Source organism: Nicotiana sylvestris, chromosome 12 (genome assembly GCF_000393655.2).
Source record: "Nicotiana sylvestris chromosome 12, ASM39365v2, whole genome shotgun sequence".
Lineage (NCBI taxonomy): Eukaryota > Viridiplantae > Streptophyta > Magnoliopsida > Solanales > Solanaceae > Nicotiana > Nicotiana sylvestris.
In genome coordinates this window covers 20749820-20773533 of record NC_091068.1, presented here as the reverse complement: position 1 = coordinate 20773533, position 23714 = coordinate 20749820, and the positions used below count along the sequence as shown (strand labels likewise).

General features: G+C 42.9%; 2 protein-coding genes across 2 annotated transcripts; both read right to left on the bottom strand.

Annotated features, from left to right (window-relative positions):
- Positions 1-1248: 1248 nt before the first annotated feature.
- On the bottom strand, positions 1249-2207 carry LOC138882769 (uncharacterized). Its single transcript, XM_070163400.1, has 2 exons — positions 1824-2207; positions 1249-1719 (listed from the first exon to the last, which is right to left on the bottom strand). Exons 1-2 carry the CDS (start codon positions 2205-2207, stop codon positions 1249-1251), a joined length of 855 nt encoding a protein of 284 aa, XP_070019501.1.
- A 530-nt stretch (positions 2208-2737) lies between these two features.
- LOC104224701 (uncharacterized) lies at positions 2738-3508 on the bottom strand. Its single transcript, XM_009776388.2, has 2 exons — positions 2996-3508; positions 2738-2797 (listed from the first exon to the last, which is right to left on the bottom strand). The coding sequence occupies exons 1-2, from the start codon at positions 3506-3508 to the stop codon at positions 2738-2740; spliced, it is 573 nt and encodes a 190-aa protein (XP_009774690.2).
- Between the last annotated feature and the right edge of the window lie 20206 nt (positions 3509-23714).

Sequence of the window (23714 nt, the reverse complement as noted above, 5' to 3'; positions counted from 1 at the left end):
CCCTTTATAAGTTACTATCACTCGCTTGTAATTCCATGGAACAACCTTGGTGTTGTCTATCGGCAGTTCGGTCACAGGTTTAATAATAACAGGGGCAATGCGAGCCCCTTCTACGATAATGACATGCTTACTTGCTACCCCCGGCACGACCACTTTCGGTTTTTCTTGCTTTGTTTCAACATCATCTGGGAACCTCTTCGTGACTATCATAGATGACTTATTATTGGGTGTGCTTAGCTTGTCTGTCAGCCCTTCAGCTATGGAAGATGTTTCCTTTGTAACAATTGGAGCTTTGACTGTCTTACTTTCACCGGCACGGATCATCATAACAGACTTTGAAGGCTTCTTGGGCTCCCCATCCTTATGCACTATCTCAATCATGTGCATTTCGACATGGGCTGGCAATAGATTTTGATTGATATTTGGCGCTTTCGGGCTTTGGACCACAATTAGGTTTGTATCAATAAGCTCCTGGATGGCACTCTTCAAATGCCAACACTTTTCTGTGTCGTGCCCCGAAGTATTAGAATAATATGCACATATGAGGGAATAGTCCAGGTTTTTCGGAGGGGGATTTGGTAATTTTGACTCAATCGGCCTTAGAACGTCCTATTGCCTCAACCTCTGAAACAGACTGGCGTAAGACTCTCCAAGTAGGGTGAAAGTTTGTTTCCGCTGCTACGTTTCCCTTTTATACTCCGGCCTGGGTCGAAAACTAGGACCAGTAGGGTTTTGGTATGTTTGTAGAGGTGGGTAAGGGTTTTGTGAAGATGGGGAATGCCATTGCGGGTAAGGAGGGGGGTTAAGCATATGACTGTACGTGGTGGACATGGTATTGGGGTGGCCTGACTGAATACTGAGGTTTGGTAGTGGGAAGTAGTGTTGGGGTGGATTATATGGAGTTTAGGTGTAGGTTTGAGGCTGGGGTCGAGGCTGGGTGTAATGGTGAGGGGAGCCCCTTGGGCCATGCCACGATCCTGAGACGACCATAACAACATCTTCTTTCTTCTTTTTCCCTAACACGCCCCCGGTGCCATTCTGGATTGCTTGTGTAGTTGCTTTGATGGCAAAGTAACTCATGATCTTGCTCGATTTGAGTCCTTCCTCTACCATTCCTTCCATCTTCACCACTTCATTGAAAGACTTACCTATGGCCAAGATCAGATGACCGAAGTAAATAGACTCCAAATCTTGAAGAAAATACTCCACCATTTCATCTTCCTCCATTGGAGGGTTGACTCGTGCCGCCTATTCTATCCACCAAAAAACGTACTCCCTGAAACTCTCACTGTACTTTTTCTCTATCTTAGTCAAGGACAGGCGATCTGGGACAATCTCTATGTTGTACTGGAAATGTCGAGCGAAAGCTTGGGCCATATCATCCCAAGTGTACCACTTGCTATTGTCCTGGCGGGTGTACCACTCTAATGCTGCACCACTCAGACTTTGGATAATATATGCCATCAACAGTTTATCTTTCCCATCGTCTCCCCTCATTTTGCTGCAAAATCCTCTCAAGTGGGCCACGGGGTCTCCATGCCTGTCATACAAGTCAAACTTGGGCATTTTTAATCCGACCAGTAGTTGGACATCAGGAAACAAGCACAGATCCTTATAAGCCGCACTCACTTGGCCTCCTAATCCTAGCATATTTCTTAGCAACTTCTCCAAGATCTTTACCTTCCTAAATATCTCCTCTTGCTTCGTGTTTTTGGGTGGCTTCTCAGTTTCGACAGGAAGTTCAAAGTGGGGAGTGTAGGAGTAGTGATCTGGTACTTTAAAGGTGGGCTCGGGGGCATAGTACTGGTTATCTTGGGCAATACCAGCTCACTGGAAGATCGATGGAGTGTAGAGGGCAGAGGTGCTACGAAGATAGGGGTAGCCGACGGAGCAGGGTATGTGGTTGTTTTGGCTGGTGGAGCTTGGATGGTTTGGGAAGTGGTGTCATGATAGTGGTGGTAAGGGGTGAAGCTTGGTGCGTATTGTGGGGATAGATCAACAATGAGGGGCTCTTGAGATTGAGCTAGTGGTGGGATGAAAGCAGGGTTGGCGGGGTATGACGGTGGAGGATGCCCTTTCATCCATGCTTGGTACATTTCGACCATTTGGTGCTTCAACTTATGTAACTCTTCTTTCAAACCAGGCTCAGATTCCTCCACCTCTCTCGGCGGGTCAATAACACTCGCGTCCAATTCTTTGCCAGCCATGATCACCTTGTGTTTAGAACTGGTATTATATGGGTGGCTTTCCAGAATGCCAAACAAACTAAACACCTTCTTGTACTCAACGATAATAGAAAACTTGTTAGTGTTGAAGGTTTAACAGATAGGCAACCGCACGTTTGGGATGCAATGCACCTGAATAATTAAAAGTTTCTATTATGTATTTGAACCGTTGCATGTTTCATACCGGCCTTAACTAACTCTTTTCACTTTGCACTTTCTCCTCTCTCTTTTTCTTTTCTTTTTGGCTCCTACCCTTTTTAGTCACTATTGATTTTCCCGCTTGGTTCTTGTCGCTCCCCTTTTTATTTTTTGCATTCGCTTTTGTTCTCTCGTTTTGCCATTCTTTCTTTCCACTCAATTTTTCTTTTTTCTTTTTCATTTTATGGTTACAATCGAATTCTATGGGGATTGCCTACGTATCATGATGCTGCATGAATCAGATCATTACGTAGTTCAGGTGATAAATGCGAAATAATAAAAGAAAGAAATATTTTTGGGTTTTCAAATTTTCATTAAATAAAAACATTCTGATTTTCCTCTATTACAACTACTCCATCACACAGACTTAAACACTGAAAAACCAAAACAAGACTCAAAGTGGACTAATAGACTCTAAAAGAAACTGAAATACAGACTCAAAAATAAAATCAGGAATACATAAGTGCCTCCAATACTACCCCAGGGGCCCGTGGGACATCAGTCGGTCTCGCCGCGGGCCTACGTCCCATATCTTCTTGGAGGCAATATAGGTTGTTCATTATCTAACAGACAAAAATTATCACTGCAGTGAAGAACATAGACCTGGTCATATCCTCACATTCATTGCACTTCATCACAATATAGTCAGCAATTCTTCTAATCCTCTCCCTGATGACGCCCTTCTCTTGGAGCAGGCGTCCAATTTGTTTAGATCGGGCCTCCAAAACTTGTGTGGACGTATGATTTTGCTCTTGCAATTGTTGTAGGTTTTCTTCTAGTTGTGACATTAGTGCATAGCAATGCTCTCTTTCTGCTTTAAAGTTCTTTGTTTGCTTGGCCATTTCGTTCTCAAGGGTATTGAGCTTTTCCTTCAGACCCGTGATTCCTTTGTTGTACTTTTCCTTCAGTTGTTGAACGAAACTTGCCCGTTCTTCCGCATTCCTGGACAACTTTTCTCGGGCCTTTGCTAGTTCACCCTCAGTCTTTTCCAAATCAGCCCCATAATCACACACTTTCCTTCTAAGGCTGTGGATGAGCTTTTTATCTTTTCTGCTTCTGACCGGGTTCTCAGCTGTTATTTTCATCTTCTGGATCTAGGCTTGGAGGCTTCATTTTCTTGGGCCAACCTCTTCTTTTCAACTTCATTTGCCGCGGCTTGCAATCCACTATTGAATTTAATTTTCTCTAATCTGCCCTTCTAACTTGCTTATTGTAGCCCTATAGCTTTTCTCCTTTGCTAACCAATTTCATTGCTCTTGTGCCATATCAGTGAACTGTTGTACATGGGGCCTTTTGGCGGGCCGTTCAGGCTCTTGATGGACTTGAACCATTTTACCATACCAGGCTGTGTAGCTCGGCTCTACCTCACCTTTGGAAAAATCCCAAACTCGAGTCTGTGGCTCCAGAAACCTATACTGATGCCAAATCTGGCGAACCTTTTCTTCCGGGAATGCAGTTTTTGGACCTAGTTCAATGACTTGTCGACTCAAATCTTCATCATAAGGGACAGTTTGGTACCTGCCAAGCTGTCATAGGACCCTGTGTGGGGCATACGGCTGAATACTCTGAAGACCCATGATAACGCCCAACTATGCCTTTTAAAGGACAAAGCGGTAGCTGCAAATATAATCCGGTTTTAAGTTCGAAATCGAATTATCAGGGAAAAGACCTATCTATTACACTCTTCGGCAATGTTATTATCAACTCAATCAATCTCTAGATGCAAGATTTTTGATCAATAAAGATTGGATTTTTGTTTAACTACTTCAACTACTATTAAAAACAACAGTAAGCTAAAACAAAGATAATTCAATGGTAAAAAGGTCTAGAGCAGTGATTTCCCCAATTGCTAGTTTAGGTCTTGACTCTTCCGCTATAATCTTGCTGTAATACTCTATGAGTATTAAGAGTTATGGGTTATCGTAATTATCTCTCGATCAACTACAATAATTTACTAGAGCATTCTCTCGAACTACTCTAGCTGACAATAGTTATGCAACTCTAAATTATCCCACCAAAGTTTTGTTATCTCTAAACCCACTTTTAAGTTCAAGTAATGAATCTCTTCAATTACCCAAAAGTGGTGTTGTTCAACAGCTATCTAATATAATATTCTTTCTCAAGCAATATAAGGTAATTAGTCACGATTAATCAAGGGCTCATTCAATTAATCACCATACAAAACGTAGTTGAACAATCATATCATAAAACCGGCTCGATTATAACAACTTGAGTCAAAACTTCAACCAACAATTGGTTCCATCAACCCTAGATAAGTGTTTAGCTACTCATAACAAAATAAGAGAAAACTACTAAATTGTGCATAATGTAAATTGCAAGAATTAAAAGGAGATAGAAAAACTTTAATGTTTAGTTGATCTTCTCACTCTTGTTCTTGCCTCCAAAAGTAGTCTAAAATTAGCTTAGAATCAAGTTGGGTGAGTTTCTAAAGCTTATAAGGGTTTTAGAAAAGTTTCCCCGAAATTACACTTTGGTCCTCAAACTTCCAGCTGCGTGAATAGTGCACCGAGGTCGACCGCAGTGAAAGATGACCTTTCTGCCTCACTTCATTAACCTGCCACGGTCCACTGCGGTCACGGTGGCCTTCTTGCCCAGGCTATTTATTTGCTTCTTTATGCTCGGGTACTTCTCGAGTGGGTGTTTTCTTCACATTATCGCCTCCAAAACACTCCATGTTGCTTTCTCTCATATAATATTCCCTGTGGCACAAAAGAACACTATTTAGAGCATTTTGTTGGCAATTTATCTATAAAACAACAACAAAGTATGGTCATCTTAAGGTGTAAATGTCAACTATATAGCCTACTATCAACACCCCACATTTAAATTATTGCTAGTCCTCGAACAATCCACCACACTCCATCAAAAAATCATTCCCTAAGCTTCCCGTAACGATTCACACCATGAACATTTTTACAAAAGTTGCACCTAGTAGTGAACATCCTTTACCACAAGAGTCAAACCTTCTCTGCCATGCAACATTAGCACTTACTCAAACCGCCTTATACAAGAGTCAAGACTTACCTTTCCTTTGTGAATCATATGCCCTCACATCACACCAGAGAGTAGTTCCACATATAATGATAATTAGAACAAGTGGGAACTAAGATAGACAAAATTCGCTCACTCTCAGAAAGAACATTCACATGCCACAAAGATGCACCATAGGCTTGCCCGTAGTGTAATACTCTACTAATTGAGCTCAATCAGTCTAAGATCAATAGGACTTTACTTGGTTGTAATGTAGGCTAAGGGACGAGTAGGATATATTTAGATATAGTGACTAACCTCCCTAAGCACTTTTAATACAGTTACATTAAACTTAAAGATCATAGTTGTGCCAACCAAACACTCCACCTCATTTGTTTAAAACATCCCCATCCATTAGGTGCAATTTGTACAAGCCACCACTTATCAACCATTATAATTATTTATAACCCATATATATTTTCGTGGTGCTTTTTCTTTTATGCTTCATATTTCCACACCTTTTCTCTATCTCAATGGTTCCACTCAAAACCCAAACCACACCCCACACTTTAGCTTTTGCATATTTTCACTACTATTCAAGTGCTTATTGGGAGGTAAAAGGGTTCAAACAGGAGGCTATTCAAACAATTGGGTAAGGTTTGCAATGTGGTTGCCAAAGAAATAGGCTTATAGGCTCAACAGGGTTAACTAAGATGTATTGCCTTCAGGTTGGTTTATTTTATATGCTTGGTGTGAGCACGTGATTTTTGTTTACGCGACAATCACTCCAAAAGAAATAAAATAATAAGCAAATGGTCTTGCTGTACAATTTTGGATTTTTATGTGGCACTTTGTTAATTATTTGTGATTTTTGCCCATTTTTATTTTTTATTGAAAACAAAATACAAAAAAATGTGTCGTGTGTAGTTGAACCGTAATCCGGTTATTAAAAGGAAAAATCGCAAAAAATGCATCTTTCATTTTTGTCATTAAGTGATGTTATTTTAATTAAATGTTAATTATGTGTTAATTTTTGTTTTTATAGTATTATTTTTGACAAATTAATTAAGAGATTTAAGAAGAAGAGGGTTTTCGGATTGGGCCAATCCAATTTAAATAGGAACAAGCCCAAACCAAAACGACCCAATCCAACCAGGCCTTCTGCAAGACGCCCCAAACGACGCCGTATAGGCATCATCTCTTTGAGCCGTTGATTGATTAAAAGGAACGGCCCAGATCAAGCCAATCCTTTACCCAAACGACGCCGTATAAGGCCGTCTAATCTCAGCCGTTCAAACCAGGCCGATCTAACAGCCCTCGTCCCATCTCCTTTACCCGTTACCGGACCCGACCCAATGAAACCCGGTCTGATCCATCCCAGCATGAGAACAAACGACACCGTTTCTTTTAGTGGAAAGATCACAGCCGTTGATCAGTGGCTATCCAACGGCTAATATCAGATCACTTACCCCGTATATAAACCTTCCCCCTTCACCCCGCGCCTAAGCCAAACCCCCCTGCCTTAGTCATCCCCTTCACAAACCCAAAAACCTCGGAACCCTAGAGCCGCCCCCTTTCCCTTCACCATTAAACCCGGCGGCAAGGACGCCGGTGACCCCCACCTTAACACCCTAGGACCGCCTCACCGCCCTGAACATAGATCTATTGTCCTTTTGTCTCGAATCAAACCCTAGGTTCTCGAATCTTCATTTGAAGATTCGAGCAAAATTCGATCTACACCGATCTACCCCAGGTTCATACCAGACACTCCCCTGACCTCCCCCGTGACCAAACCATGCTTGGTTTGGTCCGAATCTAACCAGAGAAACCCAAATCCCAAATCTACCCTCTAGGAACCCTAGGAGTCCTCATGTCCGATCTGTGTCCGTTGAACCAGATGATTAGGGTCTAATGGACCTTAATCGAAGTGTTCTCGTTGGAGAACACTTCGATTAAAGTCCATTCAACCCCAAGAAAGGTCGATTTCAAATCCGAGCTGGGGTTTTCTGATTTTTCAAGGCTTTAATGTAATTTTTGTTTTCTTTATCAGTTTATTTTGTCTGTTGTAATTGAATGTCTGTTCATATGTCCAAATGTTTTGTTTAATTTATGTTATTGAATTTTTGTCGACTGTTGTTGTCCACCTTGCCCGGACCTCTGTATTTGGCCAATTTCTTTCCATTTACTGATCATGTGTATGTGTGTAAGCTGTACAATCAATTGAACTTAAATTTGATTGATTAATTAATTCCCCAGTACAACTTTTGCTTTGTCAGTACAATTTGAATCGCATGTTGATACTGTTAGATTTCTGATCATTGGCTATTGGTTGTATATGTTATAACTAGTATGGTCGATTCGATACATGTCGTCGATTGGTTTCAGCTGTTTGAACGATAACAATTTGATCTGTTTCTTGCTGAACTTTGTTTGAATCAAATTGAGAATCGAGTATAGCTACTTATAGTTGTTGATTTGAATCAGAAATTTAAGGATTTGGTTTGTTTAGCTGCAGTCTGAATTGGTGGCATGTGCACTTGTGCACAACATGTGCATTAAGGCCCTTTTAGAGATTAAAAATAATTTGACAGCATGTGCTGTCAGGGCATATTCAGGCTGCCCACACCCTGAGTTGTTTAAGAAATATTAAACCATATCTAAGTAAAACGCTGTCAGGGAATATCATGGGAGGGTTCTACTTTTAAAAGATGAGTGGAAAGACAGCAGAAAAGGGGGGGTCTGATGTGTTTAACAGATTGTAAAGGGCTGATGCTAGGCTATAAACAGAGGCAGAACTTCCATTAGTTAGGGGACGGATTTTGAAAAAAGAGGGATACCACAAAAACAGAAATACAGTAATACACATATACAAAGAGAGCACACACAGACAGATAAGGGGGGAGAAATAGAAAACACAGAGACAAATCAGAAACTGTTCTTCCCTTTGCTGGTCTTGATTTCACCTGTTCGACCTGTTTTAATCAATACTGATCTTCCCAAGTTCCCAACTGAGTTTACTGGTTGTGTGTTTCATTGGTTTGTTCTTAGATTTGGTCTAGTTGGGATTTTGATTCTACTCCAATTGTTCTGCTGTTATTTATTGCTACTGCTGCTGCTCGTCGCTTTCACTTGTGATCACTACTGTCCCTTGAGTTTGTTGCTGACTTGTTGCTTCCATTTTCCTCTTTGCATTTCAGCATCCAGGTACACGTTTTGAATCTCATATTGATGTAACAATAGCAATGAGTTGAAATGAAAGACGCAAAGAATTTTCAGTCCTTCAGTATTGCACCTATAGTCTTATAAAGTGTTAATAAATTCGCGCAAATCTTTAGATTGCAAACTCGATAGGAAGATACAGCAGGTAGTTTTGTATTTAATTGAAAACTAGGTCTGTTTAACTGTCTTAATTTACAATGGTTTATCTTGTTTAATTGTGTGTGTGATGTGATTACGCAATTCGTGGAATGCACGAGTAATTGGTATACGCACATAAGTCATTCTTAGTTATATCCTACACGTATAAAAATGGATTGCTATTAACCTGGACAGATGCAACATTGGTTTCAAACTGTTCAATTTAACTCCGTTACATACAAACTTCATTAGGCAGTTTTGAATTCAATTAGTAGCAGTTTTTTCTAATAAATAGCCGACTTCATTAATCAAGCCCAAACAAGCTAGTTTTAAATTCAAACTTGAAGGTCGTTTAGTGTAAGTTTAGTATATGTTATTAGTTTCCTTGCAATCTCCCTTAGCAAATTAACAAGCGTATTCACTCGTTGAAGATAAGGCATGAGAAAATTCTCACCTCATAAACAACCAATCAGGTAATTAAACAAAATTCGGATTCGGCGAACATAGTAGAGATTTAGTATGTAGTCGCTTAAACAAGTAAATTTGGTATCTTTTTTCTTTTATTTTTAGAGACAAACATAATAGAAATGTAGTCACTTTAGGATATCCCTTTTAAAAATAATGAGACGAGCCTCGTCAAATAAAGATACACATTGCGGGGCCCTCAATAATTGATCATAATAAACACATAGGATTTGGGATGGACTGTCTAGTAAAATTCACTCCTTCCCCAAAGATAATAACGCGTTAGACTCTTTAGGCGCGACTTAATTAAATTACATTCTTAAATTCGGGTGCGCATTTATGTGACCCAAATTCAAATCTCAACGGAGTCGAAATGTGTTAACAACTACGGGTGCATTGATTGTGACGTGGTTCGAGATGCATTTTCACGACGTTGCAATTCTATAAAAATAAATGATAATAATAAAAGCGGTTTAAACTTAATAAAAGCACATAAGTCACAACATGTATTTAAATCAGATATTTAGCCATTATAACAATTTAAGCGACCGTGCTAGAACCACGGGATTCGAGGGTGCCTAACACCTTCCCTCGGGTCAACAGAATTCCTTACTTAGAATTTCTGGTTCGCAGACTTCATTTGGAAAAGTCGAATATTTTCCTCGATTCGGGATTCAAGATAAACCGGTGACTTGGGACACCAAAAGCCAAACCTTTCCCAAGTGGCGACTCTGAATTAAATAAATAATCTCGTTTCGAATATTGTCACTTAAATTGGAAAAAACTCCCTCGCGCATCTTAACCATTCGGGGCCCGAAAAAAGGAGGTGTGACAGCTCTGGCGACTATGCTGGGGAAATTACGACCCAGAACCACTGGTTCAAGGTTCAAGAATTCGAGCTTAGAATAATTGTTATATTTGGTTTTATTATCTGATTTTTATTACATGTTTTGGCATAACGTGTTAAATGTTGTCTTTTACCGCTTTGACATTATCTGAACTGTATATAAACTGTGCCGAAACCTTTCTCTTCTTACCTCCGGGGAGAAGCTCGCTGGTCGAGGCTCCCTATTCTGTTAGTGTCAATACCTGAAATAAGAAAGAGGACGGATAAGTTACGAAGCCGGATGGCCTTTTGGTTCCCGGTAAGTTGCCCCCTCCTCGACTTGAGTTGTCCGCTCGGGTACACAGTCTAGAACATCTACCCAGGTTATAAACCTAGTATAACGAAACCTCATGCCGGATCCCTAGTAGGAACGCTTATCTGCATCATGTTGCATCTGACATAGGGGACTCAACGCAGGGGTTGGGTCCGTCTAGGACAGGCAACCTGAAATGAAAAGACCGTCCTGCTGCATCCCGTTTGTTTTGCGCATCTATTTGCTTCGGATCTGCATGCTGACCGGTTTCCGAAAAAATTTCAAAAAAAAAAGGAACAGCAGGGTAGGGAGATAATTACTTATTTTTTTGGAAAAAATAAAACCAATGTCCAAGTAATGTCAAAACCTCACCGGAATTTTCTTAAAAAAAATATATATAAAAAAAATGAAAACAAAGCTTGTTTTTTAGTTTGATTTATTCCTTTTAATCACTTTCGAAATCCAAAATATATATAAATAAAAAGAAGAAAAATTCAAAAAAAAATTATTGTTTCATTTGTAGTATCTCTTTAAAAGATTTTCGAAATTTCAAAAAAATGAAAAAAAAAAGTTTAAAATGTATAAATATTTCCTTGTTCTCTTTTCAAAAAAAATAAAAATATATATAAAATTCCAGAAAAATAGTTATTCCTCTTTTCTTTAAAACATTTTTTGTTTTCCCTATTTCTGATCCGACCGAACTACGCCGGTTTGATTCTCACCGGATGTGAGATACGTAGGCAACCCCCATCGGGTTCAACCCCACCTTTGCCAAGATAGCCGAAACCAATAAAACAAAAAAAATGACAAATGTCGCCACTTTTATAAAGAGTCGGGTGAGGCCATTTTTTGTAAAAACAGCCGAATGTTCCCAAGCAGGACGCCGGAGGGCTGACATTGCATAAACGGCCATCTTCGTTCATCATTTTTGATCGGTTGGTCCTCGCAGCCTTAAAGCCTTTATTCTCGAAGTGCTAAAAGGCCGCATTTGGAAATCGAGTTCGTCGTTTGAAAAATGATAATAACAAAAAAAAAACTTGAAAAATCTAGATAGTTTTATTTTAAGTCTAATAAAAGTCTTTTTCATTAGCATAATCACCCAAATAAATGTGCAGGATGAGCACGATACAAAACGAACCCTTTTCAATAATGACCAAGATCCCTTTTGAGTTGCGATTATGGTGGAACGACTTAGGCAAGGAAGGGCAAGGCAAAGTTAGGAAATATCTGAAAGATCTCCCGGATTTACTAGACATTCAGCCTCGGGGTGATATTATCAGATCATTGGTCACTTACTGGGATTCAGCGCACAATGTATTTCATTTCTCAGACTTTGAGCTCACCCTGACGTTGGAAGAAATAGCGGGATACATTGGAGGTGATGAAGCTCCGTTAAGGTTCAAATACTTGATTGCACCTAGGACCGTCACGGTACACCGGTTTCTAGATTTCCTAAAAATACCCCGAACATTTCACCATCCAGATCTTGCCAAAGGTTTCTGCAGTCTCCACCTCATGTATGCTAGATACGGCCACGAGAGCGGGTTCAATAAACCGGATTTCAAACTATGTAGTAGAGGCAACCGACAAAAGTGGGACGAACACAGGCTGTTAGCTTTTATGACTGCCTTTTTGGGTCTTATAGTGTTCCCAAGGAGAGACGGAAACATCGATCTAAAAGTAACTAGGGTCGTCAGTACTTTGCTCACCCAAGATAAAAGTGCTCTGGCGCCTATGATTATGGCTGACATTTTCCGGGCTCTCACTGCTTGCCGAGTCAGGGCCGACTTTTTCGAAGGATGTATCCTACTGTTGCAAATGTGGATGACCGATCACTTATGCCACCGCTCCTCGCTCTTGGGTTACGGTTCGCCCGAGAAAACTTGTATTGGAGAATTCTACACAAGAATCAAAGGATTCAATCTACCCGAGGGAGTCACAGCATGGACCTCATTTTTCCGAACTCTCACTGCCAACCAAATCCAGTGGACGCTCGGATGGTTGCCCGTTGAGGAAATCTTATACATGCCGGCAACCAGGCCCCATTTTCTGTTAATGGGACTTAAAAGCATCCAACCCTATGCACCATATCGGGTTTTGAGGCAACTCGGGAGGTATCAAGTAGTACCAAAAGATGAAGATCTGAGTACTCAAGTGATTGAAATCAGCCCGGACGGTCATTTCCATAAAGAGGAAGTTCGCCAAATCTGGAGTGAGTGCCAACATCTAATAGCAAACACTTGTGTGAGGGATACAACAAAAGGGGAAGTTGCCCCAGGGTATCACGCTTGGTTCAGAGGTGACCTGTCCTGCGAGAGACCAGCTAAGAGACCTCATCTCAAAGATTTTGTTGAGTCATCCCAAGGGCAATGGAACTGGTTGGCAAGAGAAAAGGGGTATCGGGCAGAGATCGGTGATTTGAAGCTACAAATTGACAGTCTGAAATTCAATAATAGCATACAAATTGCTGCGGATCGAAGCGAAAAGAATAGATTGATCCAAGAGAATGAAGAACTTAAGGCCCAAATACAGGAATTGAGATTGGCTCTTGATGAACAGCCCAGAAGTCGATCAAACAAGCAGTTGATAAAAGGTTTGAAAAGAGAAGTCAGGGAATGGCAAGATGGTTTAGAAGAATCTGAAAATGTCATGGCTGAGCTCAAAGCACAGTGGGGTACAAGAACGGATAAGCATCATCGATACTTGAACCAACTGAAACGTGACCACGAGAAAACTGTTGCTAAAATGAAGAGAGAGATGGCTACACTTGAGGTTAAAGCAGCTAAACGGGCCGAGGATTTCCAATTTGAGAGCAGATACTGTTACGACTTGTTGGCCCAAATGAAGACAAAAGTGCGGCAACTGAAGAGTCAACATATACAAGATTCTCACGTTTTGGAAACGTGCAGTGATCAGATAAAACGCCTGCTCATAGAGAAGAAACAAACCAGAGATAGGATCAGGACCATTGCCCACGCCATCATCAGACGATGTCTACAGTGTGAGAACATGACTAGCGTTGTCGTCCTCTCGGCAGTGATGGGTTACGTCAAGCAGACCATGCATGAGTTGGAACAACTCGAAAGGGATCTCACACCCAAGACCGGAGCGAGGCCGAACTATGCCCCGCGAGCACCAATTTTCAAAACCATAATGTACTCATAAGTCGAGTCTGTATCTTAGCATCTTCTGTCTGTTTTTCCATCAGGGTGTTTTAGTCTATTTGAGTCTGGGTTTATTTTCAAGGTTTGCTCTTCCTTTTTTTTGAAATGTAGTTTGTAATAGACCGTTTCAGCAATAAAAGGTGTGTTTCTTCTACGCCCATTTGTGTTTTGAACTACGTAATGATCTGATTCACGTGGCATCGTGATACGTAGGCAATCCTCATCGGATCCGGTCGCTTTTTGACCACAAAAATTGAAGACGGTAACAAAAAAAAACATAATAAAAAAAGAGAAAAAAAAGAAGAATCCTAAGAGGAAGCCAGAATGATGCATGCTTTCGTCGCAAACATGTAGGAATCCATTTAGTTGTATAGGTGCATCATGCCCCAACGTGAGATTGCCTATCTATTATTTGCTTCGAATTAACCGTTCGTTTGTCGTTGAGTTCCTCCAGGTTTTTGGAAAAGGCGGTTGGTTTGGTGAAAGTCTGGCCTCGCATTCATATTTCACGAGGTCGAAAGGGAGTGTTCAATTACCTCTTATTAAGTCAGGAGGCGGTGCTCACTCTTACTTCACAAGGTCAAAGGGAAGCGCAGAAATGTCTTCAGAAATTCCGTTGCCAACAATTCCTGTTTCCGAAGAGAGTTCGATCTCGGTCGTCCTCACGCCCGAGTCCGCAACTGCGGAGGAAAATAGAATCATGCGGCTCCGCATGTTGGAAATGCTGGATGACTGGAATAATGGAAAAGAGCCGCCAAGTGTCATCCCTGGATTCCCTGAGTTATTCTCCAGAACAAGCGGGACTTCTAATATCCCCATAAGCTATCCCGCTACCCCATTCGGATACCCAGCCATTTCGGCCTTCTCTGCTGGATCGCCCTCTGATTCTCATCCCCGGATATCAACAACATATTCAAACACAAACATCTTTACTGCACCACCCTGCCCGAGCGCGGCACAACCGGCTACGTACAAGCCAAGTTTTGACTCATCTTCGTTTACATTCCAAGCACCATCTTTCTCAATGGAACCAACTTGTTTCGTCACAAGCACTCACCCTCCACAGCCTCAGTGCGAGTTTGCACCTATGCAGGATCAGAACCCCAAAATGGCTGAACAAGAAGAGATGGCCAAAAGAATGAGAAGCCTTGAACAGAGTTTGAACAACATGCAAGGTTTGAGCGGACAAAAAAGCGTCTCCTACATCGATCTATGCATGTTCCCTCATGTGCACCTACCAGTGGGTTTCAAGACCCCAAAATTTGAGAAGTACGACGGGCACGGTGACCCCATCGCTCATCTCAAGAAATATTGCAACCAATTGCGGGGAGCCGGCGGAAAAGAGGAACTACTAATGGCATATTTTGGGGAAAGTCTGGTAGGGATAGCCTCAGAATGGTATATGGACCAGGAAATGTCCCGATGGCATATATGGGATGATCTCGCCAGAGATTTTGTGAGACAATTCCAGTATAACATCGACATTGCACCAGACCGAAATTCTCTGTCGAACTTGAAGAAGAAACCTTCAGAAAGCTTCAGAGAATATGCTATTGGCGCGAGCAGGCGTCGAGGGTGAAGCCTCCCATGGATGAGGTAGAAATGGTCACTACTTTTCTCCAGGCTCAAGAGTCCGACTATTTCCAAAACATGATGTCAGCCATGGGAAAGCCGTTTGCAGAAGCGATTAAGATTGGAGAGATGGTGGATAATGGTCTGAAAACGGGTAGGATTCTGAGTCAAGCAGCCATAATGGCAACCTCCCAAGCCGTCCAAAGCGGGTCTGGAGTAATGGCAAGAGGGAAGAAAAAGGAAGAAACGGCCATGGCAGCAGCAGAAGCAAGGGAATATCGTAATCCTAGGCCCCGTTTTCCGGAAAGGACCCCACAACACTACTATCCTCACTCAAATGTGGCATATCCTCCTCAACCCTACATGGTCATGAACACCCAGCCGTATGTCCATCCGCCGCACCAAGCCAACCGAGGCCAAGCTCCATCTCCTAGAAATCAGCCTCCTTACCGCAACCACTATAACCCACAACCTCCGCAAAATAACTTCCGTCCTCAGGAGCCACATAGAAGGGGGACTTTCACGCCCATCGGTGAACCATACTCTACTTTGTTCCCGAAGCTAGTCCAGTTGGGTTTCCTGCAGCCAGTCCCTCAGACAAGGCACAACCCGGCGTCACCTTCTTACAAATCCGGTGTCAGATGCGCCTATCATTCAGGGGCGGAGGGGCACGATACAAATAACTGCTGGGCATTGAGAAGAGTGGTCGAGAATTTAATAGAGCAAGGGAAAATAGTGCTAAGGGATGAGGAGGTCCCAAATGTGACTAACAATCCATTACCTGCTCACAATAATGGGCCGCTGATCGGAATGATTTGCGAAGACAAAGAATTTGACCCTGCTTTGAAAGATATAATTGCCATTGTCGACGCAGGGAAAAAGCCTGAAACAGCCCAGAAACCAGAAAAAGGGGAAAAGGCCAGTACTGTAAAGTGCGAGCCCGAAAAGAAGGTGGAGAAGAAGGCGGTGCCTGTGAAGAATGGAGTTCTTTACATCCCACGAGGTCGAGCAGAGAAGCCGCAGAGCTTCGAGGTCAAAAGGGCAAAACCTATATACGTACCAAAGGGGGCCTATGTGGTCCGGGGGACGATTCAACCACCTCGGCTGAATGAGCCAGTGGTTATCGGACGCGTGCCACAAAAGCCGATGACAAACCCATCCACAGTATCGTGGAACTATCAGAGGACGTTGGTAACGTACAAAGGTAAAGAAGTCACGGGAGAACTTCCGGAAAATACTTTCATTGGAAGGTATTCGAACACCCAAGAGCTAAACAACGCCACACGGAGACGCTTCCCACCAAAGAAGCCTGTAAGCATTGAAGAAACGGAATTTTTCTTCCAACAGATGAAAATGCCGGACTACGAAGTGGTAGATCAACTGCGCAAGCACCCCGAGCAAGTGTCCATGCTATCATTGCTGATGAGGTCAACCGAGCATCAAAAGATCTTACTCAAGACCCTGAACGAAGCATACGTACCAGTCGAAACCTCAGTTGAACAACTGGAACGGATGACGGAGAGGTTCTTCGCCATCAACCAATTCTCTTTTAGCAAGAACGATTTACCCCCAGAGGGAGCGGCACACAACAAAGCCTTGCATCTAACAGTTAAATGCGAAGACTACTACGTCAAGCAGGTAATGTTGGATGGGGGTTCAGGCGTTGATATTTGTCCGCTCTCCACACTACAGAGAATGGAAATTGGGACCGGAAGAATCCGCCCCAATAATGTCTACGTAAGAGCTTTTGACGGCATCAAGATAGACACCCTTGGGGAAATAGATTTGATGTTGACCATAGGGCCAGTGGAGTTTGAGGTAACTTTCCAAGTACTTGACATGGATACGTCCTACAATTTCCTCCTCGCAGACCTTAGATTCATGCGGCAGGAGCTGTGCCTTCCACTCTTTACCAGATGGTGAAGTTTGAGTACGAAGACCGAGAGATTGTGGTCCATGGAGAAGACGAGCATGCTATTTATCGGGACCCATCCATCCCATATCTTGAACCAAGAGAAGGGAGCGAACACACGGTCTATCAAGCTTTCGAGATTGTGTTAGCAGAGCAGCATGAAGAGGGAATACCTTGCCCCCAGCCTTTCTTGTCTAACGCCTCGATCATGGTGGCTAAAGAGATGATCCGACACGGATTCAGGCAAGGGAAAGGGCTCGGACGAACCCTGCAAGGAATAACGGAACCCATCACTTTGCCTTCCACCAAGAATATTTTCGGGATTGGTTTTCAACCCACTCCAGAAGATGAAGAATGGGCGAAGAAAAGGAAGAATAAGGGGTGGAAACTGCCTCGGCCACTGCCGGATCTATATGAAACTTTCGTCGAACCAAGATACACTGAAGAAGAAGACGATGAGGTTTTCACAGCTGAGGAAATAGAGGAGATATGCAGGGCAATGAGAGAAATGCTCTACGAGGCTCACATGGTTCAACCAGGAGAAGGCACCAGCACCGCCGAAGTTCTATATATGGGGCCAAACGCCAAACTTCGAAACTGGGAGGCCACACCATTCCCGACTAGGCAGAAGTCCGGGTAGACCTGTCCTGCCACCTTTCCTGCGTCACAAGTTATTTCCAGGATATAACTTGGATGTTTTTCTTCCCTTCAATTGTTGTTTTGAATTCCTGAGTTGTAAACATTGTTGTCTTCCAAAATTCCAAGAAAATAAAAAAAAAATCGTCATTGTTTTCTCATTTTGTTCTGATTTTTGTTATTTTTCCTTATCTTTTCTTTCAGTTATAATAATGCGGCTTTAAATATGACATGCTTGCGGACTTCACGCCCAGATCACAACGAGCTATTTAATTGTGAAATAATGAACCCAGAACCATAATATGATGAAGAAGAGGCTTTTAGGGAAATAAACCGAGAGTTGGAACATTTTGAGAATAAACCTAAGCCAAATCTGAATGACACCGAACCGGTTAATTTAGAAACTCTTGAAGAAATCCGGGAGACCAAAATAAGCATTCATACGGACAAGAAAACGCGAGACGCGATAATTCAACTTCTTTTTGAATTTAAAGATGTGTTTGCTTGGTCATACGATGACATGCCGGGACTAGGTGTTGATCTAGTGGTTCATAAATTGCCAATTCACCCTGATTGTCCTCCAGTTTAACAAAAGCAACGAAAGTTCAAGACTGAGGTCAGTGACAAGATTAAAGAGGAGATCACCAAGCAGCTGAAAACGGGAGTGATTCGGGTAGTCCAGTATACAACATGGTTGGCAAATGTGGTTCTGGTGCCGAAAAAAGATGGGAAGACTCGGGTATGTGTGGATTACCGAGATTTGAATAGAGCGAGTCCCAAAGATAATTTCCCATTGCCCAACATCCACATCCTTGTTGATAATTGCGCCAAACATGAGATCCAGTCTTTCGTAGATTGTTACGCTGGGTATCATCAGGTATTGATGGATGAAGAAGATGCCGAGAAGACTGCCTTCACCACGCCTTGGGGCACTTACTATTATCGGGTTATGCCATTTGGTCTGAAGAATGCTGGGGCTACTTACATGAGAGCCATGACTGCCATTTTTCATGACATGATGCATCAAGAAATAGAGGTGTGCGTGGACGATGTGATAATCAAATCTAGGACGCAGGATAATCACATCCAAGTCTTGAGGAAGTTCTTCGAGAGACTGAGGAAGTACGATTTGAAGCTGAACCCAGCCAAATGTGCTTTCGGAGTCCCATCGGGCAAGCGTTTGGGCTTCATAGTGAGCAGGAGAGGTATCGAATTAGATCCAACAAAGATAAAATCTATCAGGGATCTACCTCTCCCAAGAACGAAGAAAGACGTGATGAATCTGTTGGGCAGGTTGAACTATATCAGTCGATTCATTGCCCAGCTAACTAGCACGTGTGAGCCCATATTTAAGCTATTGAGGAAAGATGCGGCGATCAAATGGACGGTTGAGTGCCAAGAAGCTTTTGACAAAATTAAAGAATATCTTTCAAATCCCCCAGTTTTGGTCCCACTAGAGCCAGAGAGACCACTGTTCTTGTATTTGACAGTCTTGGAAAATTCTTTCAGTTGTGTCCTTGGGCAACATGACATAACCGGAAAGAAAGAACAAGCAATCTATTACTTGAGCATGAAATTCACCGGCTACGAGGCCAAGTACACTCTGCTGGAAAGAACATGTTGCGCTCTGACATGGGTTGCTCAAAAGTTGAGACATTACCTCCAAGCTCACACTACTTTCCTCATAAGCAGGCTGGATCCTTTGAAGTATATATTTCAGAAACCAATGCCTACTGGAAGACTGGCCAAGTGGCAAATCTTGCTTACTGAATTCGACATAGTCTATGTCACTCGCACGGCAATGAAAGCCCAGGCGCTAGCAGATCATTTGGCCGAAAATCCGGTCGATGAGGAATACCAGCCATTGAGTACCTACTTTCCAGATGAAGAAGTAAACACCGTAGAAGTGGTCTCGGAGGACGCTCATGTCTGGAAGATGTTCTTTGATGGAGCCGTGAACGCCAAGGGCGTAGGAATCGGGGCAATTTTGATCTCGCCCTCTGGTCAACATTATCCCGCCACAGCTAGACTACGTTTCTTTTGCACAAACAATACAGCTGAGTATGAAGCCTACATCATGGGCATGCGTATGGCGATCGATCAGGATGTCGAAGACTTACTGATTATGGGAGATTCCGACTTGATTATCTGGCAAGCCCAAGGTGAATGGGAAACTCGGGATGTCAAGCTTATCCCTTACCGACAGCACGTGGAGGATCTCGGCAAGCGCTTTGAATCAATAGAGTTCAGGTATATCCCGCGATGTCACAATGAACTAGCAGATGCGCTTGCTACTTTGGCTTCGATGCTACCTTACCCAGGCAACGCCCACCCTTGGAAATCCAAATCAGGGAAAGACACGGCTACTGCAACGCAATCGAGACAGGATCGAATACGCAGCCATGGTATCATGATATCAAGAGGTTCTTGAAGACACAAGAATACCCCGAGCATTCTACTGGAGATCAAAAGAGGACCATTAGGCGGCATGCAAGTGGTTTCTTTCTGAGCGGTGAATTGTTGTACAAGAGGACACCGGACCTCAACCTAATAAGATGTGTTGACGCCGAGGAGGCAAGAAGGATCATGCACGAAGTACACGCAGGAGTGTGCGGACCCCACATGAATGGGTACGTTTTGGCAAAGAAAATCCTTCGAGCAGGTTATTACTGGATAACCATGGAAAAGGACTGCTTTAGCTTCGTTCAGAAGTGTCATCAGTGTCAGGTGCACGGTGATTTGATTCATGCACCTCCCACCGAGTTTCATCCCATGTCGGCACCTTGGCCGTTTGTTGCCTGGGGCATGGACGTCATTGGTCCGATCGAGCCCAAGGCCTCAAATGGACATAGATTTATACTGGCTGCCATCGACTACTTCACCAAATGGGTAGAGGCTGTCACTCCCAAGTCGATCACCAAAAAAGCTGTAGTGGATTTTGTACATTCAAATCTTATTTGTCGTTTCGGTATTCCTGCAACTATCATCACGGATAACACAACGAACCTGAATAGTCACTTGATGGGAGATGTATGCGAGCGGTTCAAAATAATGCATAGGAATTCCACTCCTTACCGGCCCAAGGCCAATGGCACTGTAGAAGCAGCAAACAAGAACATCAAGAAGATTTTGAGGAAAACGATCCAGAGTTCCCGACAGTGGCATGAGCAGTTGTTGTTTGCCTTGTTGGGATATCGCACTACGGTACGCACGTCAGTAGGGGCAACCCCTTATCTTTTGGTTTATGGGACCGAGGCTGTGATACCAGCAGAGGTAGAGATTCCCTCGCTTCGAACCATTGTCGAAGTAGAAATCGAAGACAGCGAGTGGGTTAAGACTCGATTGGAGCAATTGACTTTGATTGACGAGAAAAGAATGGCTGCGATTTGTCACGGGCAGTTGTACCAACAAAGAATGGCCCGTGCTTACAACAAGAAAGTCCAACCCAGAAATTTTGAGGTAGGTCAACTGGTATTGAGGCGCATTCTGCCACATCACCAGGAAGCGAAAGGGAAATTCGCTCCAAACTGGAAAGGCCCATACATCATCAGGAAGATATTGCCGAGAGGAGCATTGTACTTAGGTGATATTGAAGGAAATGATCCCGAAACAGCAGTGAATGCGGACGCAGTCAAAAGATACTATGTCTGAGTGACACCCCAGCGATCCTGACACATTCGAAATGATGGAGGTTTTATTACCACTACCCCAAACACTATCAACTCTCTCTACAAGCCTTCGAGTCGTTTACATTTCTTTGGTTACCAATCAAAAAAAAACAAAACTAAACAAACAAAACATTGATCGAGGCCTGAACTACGTCTGACTTGATTTCGAAAGGACACGTAGGTAGCCTCTCCCTGAGGTTCAGTCACACCAACAATAAAATCCCATTTACCCTGAAATTGAAACCGGGGCGCGTCAAACGGCTTAGAAGTCGTAATATCATCTACTTTTCTTTACCAAGCACAAGCCCTTCGGATCGATTACCAAAGGTAGGGGGAAGCCAAGAAGTATCACGATTAGAGGCCAATACACTCCAAATTGAGAGAAATAAAATGAGAGAGTCTTGTCGGTGAAAACCTTCGGGCACCGCGAGGCGAAGGGAGTAGAGAAACCAAAATGAGAGAGCTTATGTAGTAAAAAACTCGCAAAGAGTGCTATCGAGCGACAGCAAGGAGGGAAATGAGAGAGGTCAGCCAGCGAAAACCCGCAAAGGGCGCTGTTGGCCGAAAGAACGACTCCACCCAAGGAGGTCTCGACAAAGTTCCACCGGTTTGGAAACACAGACCCATTTTGGTTCGGGAGGAAATGCAAGTTCATTGAAGGTCAGGTGTCCAGTCCAAAGAGCATGTCATGTCCATTTAAAGTCAGCATTGTCTTCCTCAAGATAAGTCTTTCTTGTCCCGAAAGGGACACTTCTTTTCTGAAGTTTGCTTTCTCCTTTCTTTGTTTTTCTTCGAATCCCTTTCATTTTTTAACCCTAAGTTCCAGATATACTGGAAAGGACAGGTGGCAGGTTTGGTTTCACGAAATTCCGTTTCACGAAGGAAAACACCTCGTTTCGTTGGTACGTTTGTCCAAACCTGATGAATCATGATGTTTGACTGGCATTTAAAGTAAAGTAAAAAAAAAAGAGAAATTTCCCCAGCAAGTCCGCCTTGTACAAATCTCCACAGAACTTCCCTTTGTACAAATCCCCACAGAGCCTCCCTTTGTAAAAATTCCCCAGCGAGCTTGCCCCAACAAATCCTGACAAGTCCGCTTCGCAACAAATCCCCAGCAAGTCCGCCTTGAACAAATCCCCACAGAGCTTCCCCTTGTACAAATCCCCACAGAGTATCCCCAATAAAATCCCCGTTGAAAAAATCCCCAAGCAAAATCGGATGGAAAAACCAAAGCCTTACAAGGCAAATCATCACAGAATCTGGAAACGCAGGCCTGAGCAGTCTAAAGGGTTTTGCCATTTAAATCCAATCAATGGCAGAGTTTCTCAACAGAAGTAAGGACGCAAAAAAACAATTGGAACAATCAAGGTCACCAAACCAATCACCATTTCCGAGCTAACGATTGTTCTTTGTTTGAAAAGTTGAAACATGTATGATCCAAGACAACCGTGCGAGAAGCAGGTGTCACCCAAAGAAGAAAAGAAACGCATGAGTACAAGAAACAGTTTGGCAATAAGGAATCCACTCGAAAGGTAAGTTTCCACGAAATTCTCTTTTACCTTTTACTAAAACAAGAAAATTCAAAAAAAAGGGTGTCAGTTAGTACCCTCGAACTCTTTCCCTTTAGTCAGCATTAGGGCTCCAACCCTAAACTGAACTTTTCCCTTTAGTCAGCATTAGGGTTCCAACCCCGAACTAAACTTTTCCATTCAGTCAGCATCAGGGCTTCGACCCTGAACTGAACATTTCCATTTAGTCAGCATTAGGGCTCCGACCCTAAACTGAACTTTGTCCCCAGATAGTCAGCATTAGGGCTCCAACCCTAAACTGAACTTTTCCATTCAGTAAGCATCACGGCTTCAACCCTGAACTGAACTTTTCCATTCTTAGTCAGCATCAGGGTTTCAACCCTGAACTGAACTCTTTCCATTCAGTCAGCATCAGGGCTTCAACCCTGAACTGAACTCTTTCCATTTAGTCAGTATTAGGGCTCCAACCCTAAACTGAACTTTGTCCCCCAGCTAGTCAGCATCACGGTTCCAACCCTGAACTGAACTTTTTCCCTTTAGTCAGCATCAGGGCTCCAACCCTGAACTGAACTTTTTCCCTTTAGTCAGCATTAGGGCTCCAACCCTAAACTGAACTTTTCCCTTTAGTCAGCATTAGGGCTCCAACCCTAAACTGAACTTTCCCTTTAGTCAGCATTAGGGCTCCAACCCTAAACTGAACTTTCCCTTTAGTCAGCATTAGGGCTTCGACCCTAAACTGAACTTTTCCCTTAGTCAGCATTAGGGTTCCAACCCCGAACTGAACTTTTCCAGTTAGTCAGCATTAGGGCTCCTACCCTAAAACTGAACTTTTTCCAGTTAGTCAGCATTAGGGCTCCA